This window comes from Condylura cristata, unplaced genomic scaffold (assembly GCF_000260355.1).
Source record: "Condylura cristata isolate star-nosed mole 26May11 unplaced genomic scaffold, ConCri1.0 scaffold00002, whole genome shotgun sequence".
In the NCBI taxonomy this organism is placed as follows: domain Eukaryota; kingdom Metazoa; phylum Chordata; class Mammalia; order Eulipotyphla; family Talpidae; genus Condylura; species Condylura cristata.
The window spans coordinates 2625169-2642849 of NW_004567103.1; the positions used below are offsets into that span (position 1 = coordinate 2625169).

The 17681-nt window shown below is 41.9% G+C and overlaps 1 protein-coding gene across 5 annotated transcripts in view; it reads right to left on the reverse strand.

Moving 5' to 3' along the window:
- GIGYF2 (GRB10 interacting GYF protein 2) overlaps nucleotides 1–17681 on the reverse strand; it is a 121516-nt gene that overhangs the window by 75678 nt on the left and 28157 nt on the right. For all 5 annotated transcript variants that reach the window (XM_012727063.1, XM_012727073.1, XM_012727070.1 and 2 more), the window contains 3 exons: nucleotides 9849–9978; nucleotides 7489–7584; nucleotides 1410–1521 (listed from right to left, as the gene is read on the reverse strand). In XM_012727063.1, the coding sequence (XP_012582517.1) occupies nucleotides 1410–1521; nucleotides 7489–7584; nucleotides 9849–9978 (338 nt within the window). The remainder of the gene's footprint in view (nucleotides 1–1409; nucleotides 1522–7488; nucleotides 7585–9848; nucleotides 9979–17681) is intronic.

Genomic DNA, 17681 nt, shown 5'->3' on the forward strand with positions numbered 1-17681 from the left:
GTCTTCAGACAAAAAAAAAAAACAAGCTACCACATACAAAATATTTTCTACCAGTTATGACCAGAATTGGCACCGATCTTCTCTAAAACATTAAAAGTGTTATAAAGCTTCGTATGTGGACACACAATAAAGATTAAGATTCTACAGATTTCCAACTTGCAAAACAGAGAAACCCTCCTCAGAACTTTACAAAGCCCATAGTCACCTACAAATGCTGCTCCCCAACATGTTCTGTGAAAGAAAATGACCAATCTCATAAAGCTACACTGAAAGGACTGTCCTATTATCTCAGATCTTTTACACTCTGGGGAATTAAAATATGTTTTCTTTTAATGATGAAGAAGACAGTGATTGATAGTTGTGTGGATCTGTTTTATCGTTAAACATCCTAACCAGATAAAACAGAAAGAAGATGATTTTATTCGGTTTCCTCATCCGTTTAAATTTTAAAAGTTCATGGTATTTAAAGTCTGAATGTCAGCTGATTTTTACATCCAAGTTTCCTCAAGCTGGAAAGAAGCAGGATAATAATCATCTAATCTTATCTCTGCCTATTCAAGAAAGAGTCACGATCATTATTTAAGCAACAAGTTACACAGTGTTAAGAAAGACAAGAACCACAGCTGCATGGTCTTATGAGATCATTAAAAAGAATCAGGGTTGGAACAAGGTGAGAAAAGCATTTTTCACGAAGTCAGGTTACTCCCTCGACTAGTTTCATGTCCTTCTTACAGTGACTGCGTCCGTCCCAGTCCCGGTTTGTCTAAATTCTGAATGTGCTAGTCCTAGCATATGTGGTAATCCCACACCTACAATTGGAAAAAAAACAAAAATCAGAGTAAAATTTTCAGCCTTTCATTTACTTCTCAGTATGGGTTTTTTCTAACCCTGTCTAGAGACTTGCAACACACAAAGTGGGCGGTCATCTAGGCACTTGCGACAGCTGGCTTGCGAGCCTCTTCCTGGCCAGGCCAGGATCTTATGACTTGCCCTGAAAGCACTGGGGGCAACACTCCACCTCACACCCTTTCCTGCTGCCCATCCGGCAAAGACACCTCTCACAGAGCCCTCCGCCACAGAGCCCGCAGCACTTGGGTGCGGCCCCTCCGGTCACAGGGTCTCCATGCTTCAGGCTCCGCCGGGACAAGGAGTGTAACAAGGATGTGCTGAAGTCAACCAGCACCAGCTACACATCGCCCTTCACATGCAGACCTGTAAACCAGAATCACCCTCCTCTGCTTCAATCAGGGGGTCAGAGCAGATACGCTGAAGAAAATGGCACAAAAAACAAATGTTCAGGACATTTAGAATGCAGGTAATGTCAAGGAGCAGTTTTCTAAAAATCAAGTATTGCGATATTCTCGTGTAATCTCCTCCTCCCCGACTCCTCTCTTCGCGTGACGGCTCACCTCGCCCTCTGGAAGAACTTCGGCCTCTAGGAGCCCCCGCCACCGTGCCCCCTCCACCTCGGCCCGTCAGTCGCAGGACAGCAGCACTGTTTACAGACATGGAGAAGTTTCTCTGCCAAAAAAAAAAGAAAAGAAGGGGAAATGGGCAACACGGCCTGATCCACCTCCCCATCTCCAGCTGCATCTGTAAAACGGCGTTTAATAGTGGCCTCTGGCAATGGGCCATCTGACTATACCACACACTAAGGTGATCCAAAACCTGACTTTAGCAGAAAACTTCAAATTAACATTTCAGATCAACAAACACTGACAGTCAACACCTTACGCCACGCTAGATCCTGCAAGGAAACACTGGACTCTAGGTGCTGTGCATGTCTGGAAACAGTTCAGGAAAATACGCACCATGACAGAAAAGCGGTAAATGTGATCTAGCTTGAAAGGCCCATTCACCAGCACCTCATTCTGCTCACCAAAGTGAAACTAGCAGCTCTAAGTAGTATTTAAAAAAAAAATAGCTGGAATCAAAAGTAAACAAGAAAGGCCAGGTAAGGCTCTACAGACGGCAATGGGAAGGCGGGTGCCTGAAAACATAAACTAAATCCCAACTGCTCACCCACGAGACAGCACAGGAAGGCATTGCAGCACCCACCACTAAGCTGCAATAGCACAGGATGGGCATCCTTCATCCTTCAAATACCAGGAGGAAGGCAAGAAGCCTGGGAGCCAAAAATATGTCTAGTTGACACGTCTAGACAATCGGAAGATATGGGCTTAGGAAAAGGTAAAGCAAAAGCAATTATAAAAATCTGAAAAGAGATTTATAAGATATAAAAATCATCAGCATTTGAAGAAAATTCATGTAAACTTCGAACTATGAAAACGCTGCAATGTATGTACCTAAACTTCCTGTTCACTTAGCACTTACTAAACCTTGTGCAAAACTGCAGGGGTGCGGTACAAGAGGAAAACGTAACCTGGGTGTAGTGAGCACCAGGGCTCTCCTGGCATAGACAAGAGTGAGGCTTAAGAGTTCAGTGGGGGCCTCCCTGGTGGCGCAAAGGGTCAGGACACAGCACTGCAAGCAGCTGCAGCCGCCTCAGTGCGAGTTCAGTCCCCCACCCTGGACGTGACCCACATGGAGCAGCAGACCTCTCCTGGCCCACCCGCTGCTCCCCTCAGCAGTGGACTTCGTCGATCTGCCTCTTCTGCTCCCCGCCCTGTCTCTGGTGAAGCCCCTCAAGGCCTCTGCACCTGTGGCTTGCACCCCAGTTCTATATGAGTAAATGAATAAATCTTTTAAAAAAAAAAAGCTCTTTGGTTCACTTTGGTGAACATTAAAAAAAGAATTTGGTGGGACAAGACCTCTGCAATTCAACTTGTATTTTAAGTGGTTCACGATGTGAAATTATGATTTGCTGTCTTGATATAAGGTCCTCGGACACCTCTTCTGAGAAACAACGTGTCATTGCTTAAACATTTCTACTTTCATTACTGAATTTCTTTTTTTTTTAATATATGGGCCATTTTCTCATTGCCTGGCTCATTACTTATCTTTTTCAGAATTATGTTCAATAGCTTTAGTCTAGTAAATTTTAGAAATGTATCGATGTCTCTAAAAGTGGAGTTTTATAGGCATATAATCATATAATCAAGTGATTTCATTGCAACTTAAGATATGACTGACAATTAAAATTAGAGAAAGCGATCCAAAACTCAAGAAAAGTCATCTCAACCTGTATTTAAATAAAATTCACTTTAAAAAGTAAACTGGGCCCTACCTCGTGGCGCAGTGGTTGAAGCACCGCACTAAGAAGCTAAAGCAACTCAGCACGAGTTCAATCCCACTCTGGAGCTGATCCACAGGGCGCGGCAGACCTCTCCTGACCCGCCCGCTGCTCCCCTCAGCAGTGGACTTCGTCAGTCGGCCTGTTCTGCTCCCCACTCTGTCTCTGGCTCACTCCCTGCACCTCTAGCCTATACCCCAGTTCTGTATGCACAAATAAATAAATCTTTAAAAAAAAAAAGTAAACTCATTGAAACATGCATTAACTTACCTTTTAGCACAGAGTAACTAGAAGAGTTATTGAATAATGTCTCTGGGAACACAATTAAGCAAAACTATTAAGTCCCAAAATCTAGATTAAGATTTCTAGGAAAACAGATCACAAGCTATCATTTGTATGAAACACAACACTCAAAGGCATCCACCTACAAATGTGGTGGTATAATCTGTGAAAGGCAATTTCCTAATGTAAATTTCAATGTCTACGCCCTTTAGCACCAAAATTCCTTTTCTTACACATGTTAAAATAACACAAGCAAAAAGACCTCAACTGCAGTACTGTGTGTTAAAGCAAAACTGGAAGCCATTTAAGTATCAACCAATAGGAGTTGCTAACATCATGGCATCTACACATGGAGGCCAAGGCTGCTATTTTAAAAATGAGACAACTCTGTTTATTAGATTGAACCACATGGAATTGCTATATTCAACCATTTCTGGTCCACAGAAACTGCAATTTTATACAATAACCTAATATAAAAAGGTGTAAAGTATAGTATGAGTCAGTGGCATGGAAAGACCAGAGAGACCAAGACTGAATTTTGGAATCTTCACTCAACTTCTCTGCCTCACTTTCCTCCTCTAGACAATGTGTGCAGCAGTAATAGCTGTAGCTACTTTGTGAGTTACTGCAAACCTAATAATTAAACATCAAGTGCTTAGAACGGTGTCTAAAACAGATGTTAAAAGCCAAGTAAACATTTATCATTACCTCCTAAATAGATGTTTAGGTGAAATTGGTCAGCGTAAACTGTGTGCAGCACAGCAAGCTACTGTATGTGAGTGCCTGGCTGAGGGAATATATAAACAGCCATAGCTACAGTAAATACCCTTGGAAAAGGAGCAAGCACATGGAAACAATGGTGACTTCTGGGGGAAAGTAACAGGTAGCTAGGATGTGGGTGACCTACTTTTCACTCTGTGTGTTTGACTATTTTTTTATGTGTGTATACATATATTAGTTACCACCTTCTGCATTAAAAAAAAAAAAAGGAAGAAACCAAAATTAAATGTAATTTTAAAATTTAGAAAGCAGCATAACAGGGCCAGCGTTAGCTCATATTAACAGTGAAAATCAACAAGTGAAGCTTAATATTCAAAAATAAAAATTGGCAGGGGTCTGTGAGCCAGAAGGCGAGTGTGGGCCTCCCGCCACCGCTGCAGCGACCAAAGCCACACGACGGCAACAGCTCAATCAGCAGCCCAAGCCCAGTGGCCAGTGCAGAAGGTGGACCGGGACGGCATGCGCAGAGTTGCGAATGGGCACGTTCAGGCACATTCTGGATCCCTGATAGTCAAGTATTCTACTAAGTGAAAACACTGGTCGGGATGCTCCTGAGTAGTGTGCAGTTGGGAAGACAGGCTTCCCCAGGCTCGACCAGCCCCAGGCATGAAGATGTGAACACGAACTGGCTAAGATCATGCTCAGAGTCGGACAAAGTCATGATCATGTTCAAGTCTTAGGTTCTGCAACTGGGAAGTCCTGAGTAGGCATGGCCCACCTGATGCCCTCACCTAGCCCAAAATCTGAAAGAATGTGGTATCTCTTCACAGAGGGAAGGTAGTTTAGAAGAAAGAGCCAAAAGAAAAAGAGCTATAAATTTGTTTTATAGAAAAATAAATTTTTCTTAATTTTATTAAAAATTTTAAAAATTGGCTAAGACAGGCCCTCCCTGGTGGCGCAGCAGGTTAAAGCACAGCACTGAGAATCTAAAGCCACTTCTGCATGAGTTCGATCCCCGCCTGCCCCGGAGGTGACCACAGGGCGCAGCAGACCTCTCCTGACCCGCCCGCTGCTCCCCTCAGCAGTGTACTTTGTCCATCTACCTATTCTGCTCCCCGCTCTGTATCTGGTGAAGTCTCTCACCACCCCTGAGCCTTTGGCCTGCACCTCAGTTCTGTATGCACAAATAAATAAATCTTTAAAAAAGAAAAAATTGGCAAAGACAGCAAATGGTGAAAATAAATAAAAATGCAGGGATTACACAGTGCTATCACGCTATTGACAGCTACTGTAGCACCAATTCAATCTCTGACTGGCCAGGGAGTGACCCACAGGGCACAGCAGACCTCTCCTGACCCGCCCGTTGCCCCCCTCAGCAATGTACTTGCAGAGCTGCCTGCTCTGCTCCCCACTCTGTCTCTGGTGAAGCCTCTCACCACCCCTGAACCTCTGGCCTGTACCCCAGTTCTGTATGCACAAGTAAATAAACCTTTAAAAAAAAATTCGCAGTGGTGGAAGTACAGAGGATGTTCAACATAATACCACCTACACAATAACGGGGAAATACATTTATATGTTCATTTTGGAAAATGTACAAGAAACTGTTAGCACTGAATGCCTCTGGAAAGGCAGACGGGTGGCTTAGGGAAGGGAGACATGTTTTTCATAACATATTATGGAAACAATATACCTTTCCATACATTATGCTGTAAATGTTCATGTTTTAAACCATGTAATATGTCAAAAACATGAGTATTTGTTTTAAATTAAAATACTGAATGTAGCAAAACTAAAGATGAAATACTGCAATGATGGCAGCAATGAAGCAAGATACAGCGACATCCGAAGCTTGAGAAAGCAATTAAGAAGCATGGAGCAACAGCATGGTTTTATTTCTGGACTCCCGCTTCTATCCACTAACCCACATTATCTATCCTTCTGCCACAGCTTTGATATCAATTAAGTTCTAATATTAAGAAACATGTCCCCAACTTTGTTCTTTCCTGAAATTTTTCTGATTATTCAATTCCTTGCCATTCCCTTGGACTCAGCATTGTAAATTTCTACCCAAAAGTCACTAGGATTTTGATTGCTCTCACTGTAGATCGCTCAACAATATTAAATCTTCCAAAACTTAAGGGACACTGACGCCTTCCATGTGTTCTGGTTTTCTTCAATTTCTTTCTATAGTGTTTTTCCGTTTTTAGTATAAAAGACATATACTTCAGTAGATAAGCCTGTTCTGCTCCCCACTCTCTGGTGAATCCTCTCACCCCACCCCACCCCACACCTCTGGCCTGTGCCCAGTTCTTCTATGAAAAAAAATAAATCTTTAAAAATAAAAATAATTATATTTTGGCCCTCCCTGGTGGCGCAGCGGGTTAAAGCGCAGCACTGAGAAGCTAAAGCCACTTCAGCATGAGTTCGATCCCCGCCTGCCCTGGAGGTGACCCCATGGCGCGGCAGACCTCTCCTGACCCGCCCGCTGCTCCCCTCAGCAGGTACTTCGTCGATCTGCCTGTTCTGCTCCCCAATCTGTCTCTGGTGAAGCCTCTCGCCACCCCTGAGCCTCTGGCCTGTACCCCAGTTCTGTATGCACAAATAAATAAATCTTAAAAAAATATATATTTTAAAATACATACTTTAAAACCTACTTTTAAAATATAAAAATAATTTTATTTTTTGATGCTACTGTCATGTAATGGCTTTACTTCTTTTTTAGAGTGTCCATTGCTAACACATAAAAATACAACTGGAGCCCTCCCTGGTGGCACAATGGGTTGAAACACAGCACTATGAAGTTATCACAGCCACTGCAGCATGAATTCACCCCCGGCCAGGGGGATGTCCCATATGGTGTGGCAGACCTCTCCTGACCCACCCACTGCTCCCCTCAGCAGTGTTTTCCAGTACACCTGCCTGTTCTGCTCCCCACTCTGCCTTTGGTGGGTCCTTTCACCCTCTGCACCTCTGGCCTATACGCGAGTTCTGTACGCATAAACAAATAAATCTTTAAAAAAAAAAAAACAAACTTATTTTTGTGTGCCAATCCTCTATCCTACAACTTTGAGACATTCATGAATTAGTGCTAGCAGATTTCTGGTAAACTCTTTTAAGATTTTCTCCATGTAAGATAGGATCATCTAAAACAGACATAGTGGGGGAGAGACCCACACACCAGGAATAAGAAAGAAGCCAACAGGTGGGCATGCAGGATGCTCCTCAGGGCCTAACACTAAAGGCCTATTTCTATGACTCCCTGGGAAGCAATGAGGGTTTTGCATGGCACAAACCTGTTCTTCTTCTGTAAAGGGCACAAGAGCCAATGGTGGCAGGGGCTCCTCCTGCAGGATAGGCAGAAATTCTTTATCCAGAAGGTCTGAAGGTATCTGCAAGAACAAGCACATGACCAGGAGCTGAACGCTATCCCTCAAATTACAGGAGACCAAAATAAAAGCGAAAAACACTCTTCTGTTTATCTGCTGCTGGTTGTTATAAATACGAGTTAAGTCTATTCAGTCACAATTCAGGATGGTGGTACTAGCCTATTTCTCAGGGGTCAAATGTTAAGAATCCCAATCATACCCTCCGATCATACACTACTTACAAATGTGACAAACAGCTCTTAGAGTGGCAGAGTCTAAATTTCCACATTTAACACCACACAGAAAATAGTTTTGTACATAACTATCTTTTCAACCCATTAATGAATTTACTACTTAATAAGTTTACTGCTTACCATTTGCTGAACTGTTTATGTGCACTCACGCCTCTGAAAAGGGGCCGATATCCAAAATATACAAACAACTCATAAAACTCAGTAGGTTAAAAAAGCAAACCACCCAATCAAAACATGGATAAAGGATCTCAATAGACTTCTCCAAAGACATACATACGTCCAAAAGGACTATGAAAAGTTATTAATTTCTTATTAGAGGAATGCAAATAAAAGCGAGCTATACCACCTCACAGTTGTGAGGATGGCTACTGCCCAAAAGTCAAGAAACAAACAATGGAGTGGATGTGGAAAGAAAAGGAATCTTTGCACACTACTGTTGAGAATGTAAACTGGTACAGATATTATGAAAAGCAACATGGAGATTCCTTTTAAAAAATTAATAGAAATTCCACATTCCAACTAGACCACTTCTGAGTGGGATACACTAATTCAATAAGATGCATGCACCCCCACATTTACCGCAGCATTAATTTACAATAGCCAAAACTGGAACCACACTAAGTGTCCATTACTCAGCAATGGAGTGAGAAGATGGCACACAAATACAACGGTGCCCTACAAAGAAGCTACTCTTAAAGATGACATCCTGCCATTTACAGCATGACATTGCAAATTTTACTCGTATGGGCCCTCCCTGGTGGCGCAGTGGGTTAAAGCCCAGCACTGAGAAGTTAAAGTCACTTCCGCATTAGTCGATCCCCACCTGTCCAGGAGATGACCACATGGTACATCAGACCTCTCCTGACCCGCCCGCTCTCCCCTCAGCAGTGTACTTCGTCGATCTGCCTGTCCTGCTCCCCACTCTGTCTCTGGTGGAGACTCTCACCCTCCTGCACTTCTGGCTTGTACCCCAGCTCTGTATGCAAATAAATAAATCTAAAAAAATTTATTCGTATGTGATATACAGAGAAAGCAAACAATAAATAAAACAAACTTTTTGACCACATGAACTAAGTCATACAGCAGTTAGCAGAAAGGAGAGATGAGTCTGTTCAGTTACAGAGGACAGCGCACAATGTGCAGGATGAAACTAGACTTTCAGCAATGACTCTAACATTGCAAATACTCATCCTTTCTCAGTGACGCAACCAGAAACTTGCACAACATTACACTGCAGTGTTATTTCACTTTAATTAAAATAGTGTAACAAGGAATATTTAGAGAACAGAATTTCTAACTTGTCAGGTAATAGAAGTATACTATTTATGTTTTGATCATTTAAAGTACACAATTTAAGATTTGTTGTCCAATAAAATTTTAGATTTAATTCAAAAGGGAAAGAATAGAAGCAATTCCTCTTCCTGCTCCTAAATTCTAAGTAGGAAACTGTAAGAAAAGGTACAACAGAGAAAAGAGAAAGTATTTTCCTCACCATCAAAATGGGATAGGGCAGACAGGAAGAGAGGTAAGAAAATTAGCTGTGTCTAAGTACTGACTATCTCTCTGTTTCCCAAATGCTTTCTACTCCTGTAATGAAACCTCACGTCTTCTCTGAAAAACACAGAGTACAACACTGCAGGTTTCAAAGCAGGAACATAAGGCAGGAAAAGGTAGGGTCAGAGTACAAGAGCATACCATTTCATGTATTAATGCAACACAGTTTATACCCTGAATCACATTTTGTTTAAGATTTTATTTATGCACACAGAAACGGGATAGAGGCCAGAGGTGCAGGGGCGGCGAGAGGATTCACCAGAAGCAGAGTGAGAAGCAGAACAGGCCGATCAACAAAGTGCACTGCTGAGCAGCAGCAGGGAGAGGTCTGCGGCGCCATCCCCTCCGGGGTGGGGATCGAACTCACACTAAAGCGGCCACGGCTTGGCTTGGCTTCGCCGTGCAGCACTCCAACCCCGCTGCACCACCAGGGAGGGTCCTGAATCACATTTATAAAACTGAACTTTTCTGCATTCTTACCTTGTTGTCTTTAAGGAAAAGTGCTAACATTTCTTCTCTGCCATAACGGTAGTCTGCCAATTTATACTTCGGCAATGCTGGAGAAAGAGGGGGGGATGCAATGCTCCCACCGCTAGACAGAGCTCGGAGCCTACAAGACACAGAATAGAAGATTGAGGGGTCAATTATTCCGGCACTTTGACAACTTATTTTTATGAAACTAAAATGCTTCAATATTTTTTAAAAAACAAATTTGAACATATCAAAATCTAGCTTTAATGCAAATTCCTCTCATAGCACACTAAGAAATCAGTTCATCAAGAGATTACTCGATAACCATGTGGTGTTCCTAGACTTAAAAGGCATCATGGCATATCCCTGCAAAGCCTGGAGGGTGAGGAGGGGACACATTTCCAAATTAGACAAGTAATATATAACTGGAGGCAGGCTTCAAATTTCATGTGGAATCATCTTTGAGCTCACAGAATCAACACCATGACAAAGTTCACCCTAAGCTGAAAAAAATGTATGGACATAAAACTCATCACTGATATTAAATGGTAGCTGCGGGGAGGCGACCTAGTGGAAGGTCAATGAATGCAAGGAGATGCCAACTAGTAAGCCGACAGACCAACAATGGAACGGGTGACTCAAGAAAATGGCACCACTACCTCACATGAGAAGCCTTGAAACGGGTAGGCACTGGGACTACAATGGCTGAGTTCACCAGAGAAGCCACCTGCATCCTCGTGTGCCCATCTGCGCATTTTTTTTAGTAGGACGGAAGTTGGGTATGGGCTTTTTGTATTGAATCTCTCTGATAAACTCTTAAATAGTCAAAACATGAATCAGTCTTGTAAAAGAAGCATGGTATCGCCTTACATTCATTATAGAATAAAATTTAATAAACCGGTCTATTGCAAATGTTGATAAGAACAAATAATAATGGAAAAAGAAGTATTTGTGGGATTATAAATTGAAACAATTTCAAAAAATGACTTGGTGATAGCTAATAAAATATCTGGCAAAGTATACCATACGAAATAAAAAGCAAAAGACTGAAGAAGCGAAAGAGGTATTTTTATATATACATACACCTGCAAATAGACTTACACTTACACTGTTTAAGAACATACAAAATCTAGCAAAAGCATAGAACAAATCTGAATTGCCAAATAACAGAATTCAGGATACAGTACATCTGTACAGGGAAGGGAAGAGAATGAAGGCACTGTAATTATACATGCAGTGTTTCACGGCTTCCGTTTGGTGGTTAAGTGTATGGATGCTTGTTACAAACATCTAAAAATATTACAAACTCTTAGTGTGCCTGTAATATTTCATAAACCATTTTTTAAAATGCAATGAATAATCAGTGTAGAGAATTTAAAAATGCAGTCAGGTAAGGAAAAAAACATGAGAGCTTATTTGCAGCTAAGAAGACAAAAATAAAAACATTCTCTGAGCTAACAGGAGCAGCCACCTCTGCAAATGGGACCAGGGAAAGAGGAATCTTCATTGTATAATGTTTTTATTTAAAAGGGGGGAAGAGAACCTCACAAGAAGAGTGAAGTCCTACTGCAGGACTGTATCCAACACGTGGAGAAACATTATCAGTAACAAAAGTAGCTTATTGTATCTGGGGACTTTCCAAGTTCTATAAAGCAAAAGGTCCCGGGGAAAAGGGAGCCATGCCCTTTACCTCAGCAGAGCAGCCCAAGGAAACACCAACAGAAACAAGGAAATACACCCCCCAAACTCACCATGGCAGACAAGCGGGGAATACACCAGCAACTGCAGATCTAAAATTAGCAGGAAAACCCAACAGCAAACACCCGCACATTTCCCAAAATGGCAGGGAAATGTGTGATAAATACGTGTCTCTACGTAGACACAGAAAAAGGATTGTCCGTGACGCGAGGCTGAGAGCTACCGGGTGTTCCGTAATGCTTCCGTAGCTTTTCCATGTACCACTTCATTGGGCACAATTCTGAACACACGTTAACAGTACCAAGAACATGACCAACGTACCAGTCACCCAGTCTCCAAATCAACAATCCACGGCCAGCCTGCCCCATCCACCGAACCTTCCTTTGATCTTATTTTGAAGGTAACCTTTGGATTTTCCAGATTTTCTGAAGTAAATTTTTTCAAGATTTTTGAGGAAATCTTTAAAGGAAAGTAACTCTGTCTGTAAATACATCAGACTGTTATCTCTATAGATGGCTTTTTTAATATGGATTTTGCTGGTTTTATCCCTATGATATAGCTTGACCTATTTCTCTGTTCTCTACATTTCAAGTAAGCTGGTGACTAACTGCGGAGCCCACTCAGGTCTGGCAGGCTCACTTTCCCATGGTGGTTACTCCAACAGGCACCCCACGTTCCTAGCTGGTCTGAGGCCAGCAGCCTGATGGCAAATGCTTAGCTCCCTCAGTGCAGACAACGGCCAAGTGGCTTTATCTGTCATTCCTCCTTTATCAGCTAGAGAACTTCTACAAAGAGAGACGTCCCTCTTACACTTTTTACTTGCTATTGTCATAGTTCATGTAGGAAAGAAAAGCTGTGGTTTTTATTTTTATTTACTGAATTTCAAAGCCAACGACTGAGCTCACTGAACAATACTTTAAAATGCTCAAAATGTCTCATCTTTGATATGTGAGACTCTCTGGTTGGCTCCTGGGTACTTTCCGACATAAGCCTAGTCGTCTATCAGTCTATCAAAATGTTCCAGGCTCAGCTTGAAAACTGGTTCTTGCTAGAATCAACCATTTCGTCGGTAATTTGATTCTCTTCTGTATATATAGATCACAAATGGTGCTACTGGGTCGGACTCTGTTTCTTTCCCAATTATTCTTGGACTCAGAAATCACTTAGTTCCGCTCCTATGTGACAGGTTAAACCACCAGGTAACAAAACAGCATATATGGAATCAACCCAAATGCCCAAAAGTAGATAACTGGATTAAAAAGATGTGGTACACAGACACAACAAGGATATTACTCAGCAATCAAAAAAGATAAACACTTGCCATTTGCAGCAACATGGATGGAGCTGGAAGGGAACATGCTCAGTGAGATAAGCCAGAAAGAAAGAAAAAAATGCCAGATGGTTTCACTCATAACAGGAGTATAAAGGACCAGGGGAGAAAATAATAATGAACAACTATGTACCAAAGACATTTATGGGGCAGAATGGGGAATGGGATCAAAAATGGCAGGGGGGGGGGGGGGGGGGGGGCAGGGGGGGGAGGGGAGGGGGGCAGTGCTCTAGACTACGGTGATGAACTGGTGGTGGGAAGCCCATGGGGATTACAAGTGAGATGGAAAAAGGCACAAAAGGATGTAAAAATAAACTACTTTATATACATATATATATGTATATATACTTTATATACATATATATATATATATGTTTTTTTAAATGTCCACCCAGGAAGTGATCCACTCTGAAATGAAAGACCTTCCGAGAACCCACTTTCCATCAAATTCGTGTAAAGTTGGGGCCTTCCTTGAAAAAGGGAATCACTAACCACTGAGAACTGAGGCTGGGGATTTTACACTTCCATCACCTCATTTAATCTCACTTAAGCTTCACAGCTCCAATATTATATAGATAAGAAAAATGCAGCTAAGGAGTTAAACAATTTGGCCATAGCCACAGCAGGCAGAACAAAGATTCAACCTAGGAGTGTATAACTAGAAAGACCGATACCTTCCCAATAATAAGGTCTCAAATTATTATTTAAAATAGCCAAGATTTATTTTGCCAAACATTCAGTGTTGAATATACTCACTTTATTAGAAATTATTTTAAAACCTTCCTTTTACTGAACTATTATCTGCTACTTGCTGGTTTGTACCACTAGAGGGCACACCTAAATGCTCTTTCAAGTGAAAATCATTTGCTCTTTTGGCAAAAAGGCACTTGGTCTCACCAAGACCCTTCCCTGCTCAAGGCCAGACATCCACACTCCACTCTTACAGGCCTTTCAGTGGAATCCCCTGGAAGGCTTTCCGATGTCCGGGACTGAACACTTCTCCTAGGTCCAGGATCTATTAAAAGTAACAGGGCTAGAAAATACTATCTAAAGACGCCTCCAGCTAGTCTAAGAGGCCAAAGCAGGCTGAGCGACTCCACCTAAGACAATGGCAGCCCGAATTAACATCAGGGTGGTGTTTTACTCAATAACCAACAAATCATACTACAAATCTTGCTTCACCTACAGGTATCTGAGAAAGCTGTAAACACCTGTGTTAATATTGCTCTGTAAAATCTACCAGTAACCTTGAGCTCCTCTAGGGTCCCGCTTCATATAAACCTTCTTTCTAGAAATTCCATCCCTTCCTACTCGCTTTCCATTCAGGCTCTACATCCAACAGTGATTTGTTTGAAACTCTTGAACCCAGCATCCCCCTCCAGACTAGCTTTGTTCATCTTTCATTTTTCTTTTAGAAGCATCTTCACGCATCCTTAATTCGCAGGACTTCAAATCCCTGTGCTTGCCACTCCCCACCATCACTGTTCTAGCAAAGTGCATCAATTACCTCAACACTCCCAGAGCCTTCGAAGTCTTTCTGTCCTTAACTGCTTTCAGCTTAAGGTTCATATTAAGATCTGCTTAACATAGGAGGTCCAGTCCTACAAGCAGTAACAGTTAAGGTTAACTGCAAAACCCCATGATACTCCCAGATCTTCACATGTAAAAAATGCTGTCCAAATCCAAATTTGTACATATAAAATCAACCTGGAATGTCAGTGTAGATGTGTAAAGGCACGAGAGTCAAAGATCACTTATGGAAACTCATGATTTTCAATTCCAGCTCTGCCCTCCCTGGAGTCCAGCTTTCACACACCATCAAATGTAACACACCTTAGAAACTCCAGTTGTCCAGCCACCCCTCTTTAGCAACTGCATTCCCAAAGGCAGGTAAGGAGCACAAGTAAAGGAACCATTTTTACTCCTCACACTCTAAATCTCCCATACCCAATTACCATTTCCTACCAGTCACTTTAAAAGCTAAACTTCTCGGCCCTCCCTGGTGGCGCAGCGGGTTGAAGCACAGCACTGAGAATCTAAAGCCGCTTCCTCATGGGTTCGATTCCCACCTGCCCCGGAGGTGACCACATGGCATGGCAGACCTCTCCTGACCCGCCCGCTGCTCCCCTCAGCAGTGTATTTCGTTGATCTGCCTGTTCTGCTCCCCACTCTGTCCCTGGTGAATCCTCTCACCCTCCACATCTCTGGCCTGTATCCCAGTTCTGTATGCACAAATAAAATAAAATCTTTTTAAAAAAAAAAAGCTAAACTTCTCAAAACACCTTCTGATCAACTAATTTATTTTTCTCTCTTGCCTGAACTGCTGCAACATCCTAAGTGATCTAACAAGTGATAGAACTAGGTCCATTCTCCACAGAATGCAAAGCTGAACAAAATGCTCCTTACACAATTTCTCATCTTCATCAGCACACAATGAGAAAAAATAAAGAAAATCAGCCAAATGATCTTAACCTAGCAGCACCATCTCCAAGTTCATCTTTCTCACACTCTGTGGGGCACACACTGTGGGGGTCCCTCTATTGTAATCTGCAGGTTCTTGGCCTCTTGTCTTTACACATACCCTTTCTGTGGTCAGAAATGCTTTTTCGACCTTTTCAATGGAGGGTGGAAGAGAGGCTAAGTAGAAAAGAGAAAGAGAGACTGAATGAGGAGAGGAGACTGGAAAGAATGAGGGTAAGGAGAAAGAAATCAAGCTCCTCAGTGCCTCAGCTAAACACAAGCACTGACCTATCCTTCATAATACTAACTGGCCAATCAACAATTACACAAATAGACTTATGAAAATTCTTGATACAATTCACATTTTATCATTACTCTGGCTGCTGTGGAGAAAACAATCAGAAGGAAGTTAAAAGCAGAAGCTAGGAAACTTCACGAAGCCACCACTTCCAGAGTTCAGGGCTGAACTCAGAGAAGACAGAGAAAAATGAACAATGGAGCTGGCATGACATTTGATGGACTGTGGGTAGGGATACTAACAGAAAATTTCCAGGTTAATGCCAAGACTTCTGGCTTGAGCAAATGGTCATACTGTGGTATTCAGAAGAAATTTAAAAGGGCAAGACTCAGGAGTTCAATTTTATAAAAAGTACGGACAAAATGCGTATAGGTGTGAACTAAGCACTGTAGTACGCTGCGGCAGCATTAATCATGCATGCATAATTCATGTGAACAATTTGAAACATTATAGTGTGACTATTTAGTGTCAGCTTCACCTCTGAACAATTCACAAGTAGGTACCATGTCCTTTTATTTTTGTCTCAGAACCTAACCTAAAACACAGAACTTAGGTCCTGACTGGGTGTTTCCTGAACAAAATTTTAAATTCTTTTCCAAAGTACACCTACTTAGCATCTAATTTACTACAAGTCATATAGATAGATACCTTTCACTTACTGAAAACTGCAACTATTAATGCATTCCACCCTCCAGAGCTTCATCTCATTTTCCCCACAGTCCCACAAGGGTCACTGAAGTAACAAGGCAATCTGGGGTTTGCATTCTCTTGACCCCACTTTCCCTGGTAACACTTGAATGCCTTTATTCAATCAACATTTCCTATGTTTACGATACTAAGCTAAACAACAAGTTTAGCCAAATCAGCAGCAAGGTGGATCAGTTCTTTTCAGAGTAAGGTAAACACTCACATAAGGAGATCTACCAGAGTCCTATCTACTTTAACACAGGTATAACAAAATGCCTTAGACTAAAGAGAAATGTCTCACTTTTGCAAGGAGCGACATGGGGAAAACTTATGGTCATGGAGACCAGGAACAGAAGAAACTACAAGACTGTTCCGTGGCTCCTTCCCCACAGAACTAGGTAACGGCCTGCAAGTATTCCCTCACTATAAACTCCCTTCTTACCTGATTTTGACCCTCAAAATAAAAAATAATCCCCAAATAAAACAAATATAATGCATGTGTTTGTTTTAAAGACCGTGAAGCCTGTACACAAACACTAGCAAGGAAGACGTGGGAGCACAGGAGCCACGGCGGCAGCAACGCACCTCTGGCACAGGGTGACAGTAACTTACATCTTGTTTTCCTTTTGCACTACTGTCTCCACCCAGGTTTTCTGGGATAAGAATAAATTATTTTATTATTGGGCCTAACATCAAGAGATTCTAAAATATCTAATTCTGCCAGATTTAGAACAATTTTTTCTTCTTAAAATAGTACTGTTCTATCAAGAATGAACTAAACATTAGGCGAGGTGGAGATTAAGTGTCTATAATCTTTCCGGTGGTCAATCGACCCATATACCACCCAAAGCCTTACAGATGAAACTTTTGGTTTAATAATTCCATTTCCAAGAAATTATTCCAAAGCAAATAATGAGTAATACAAACAAAATCATTCAAAGATGTGTATACACATTTATAATAGCAAAACATTAGAAACAACTTTACTTTCCAACAATTCACTCATTCATTTAACAAGTATTTATTGAGTGCCGTATGCGCCAGGCACTGGAGACACAGCAGGGAACAAACTACTCACAGGAGAGGCCTGCGGACCTGCCCTCAACGGAGCGCACAGTCTAGTGGGAGCTGCAGGGTGGGGTACATGTAATAAAGGATATTCTGCACGTTATATTTCAACATAGACTAAGGAGAAATGTGGAGCATGGAAGGGAGATAGGAGGAAGAGGTAGGAGAGATGCAAACTGCCAGAAAAGGCCAAAGGCAGTACATCTTAGTACGGGCAAATGAGTTCCAATCTTATCTTCTTCACTAAATGATCATACTGTTCGGTGATTATGTGACACGTTTCTGTATTCTAGATATAAAC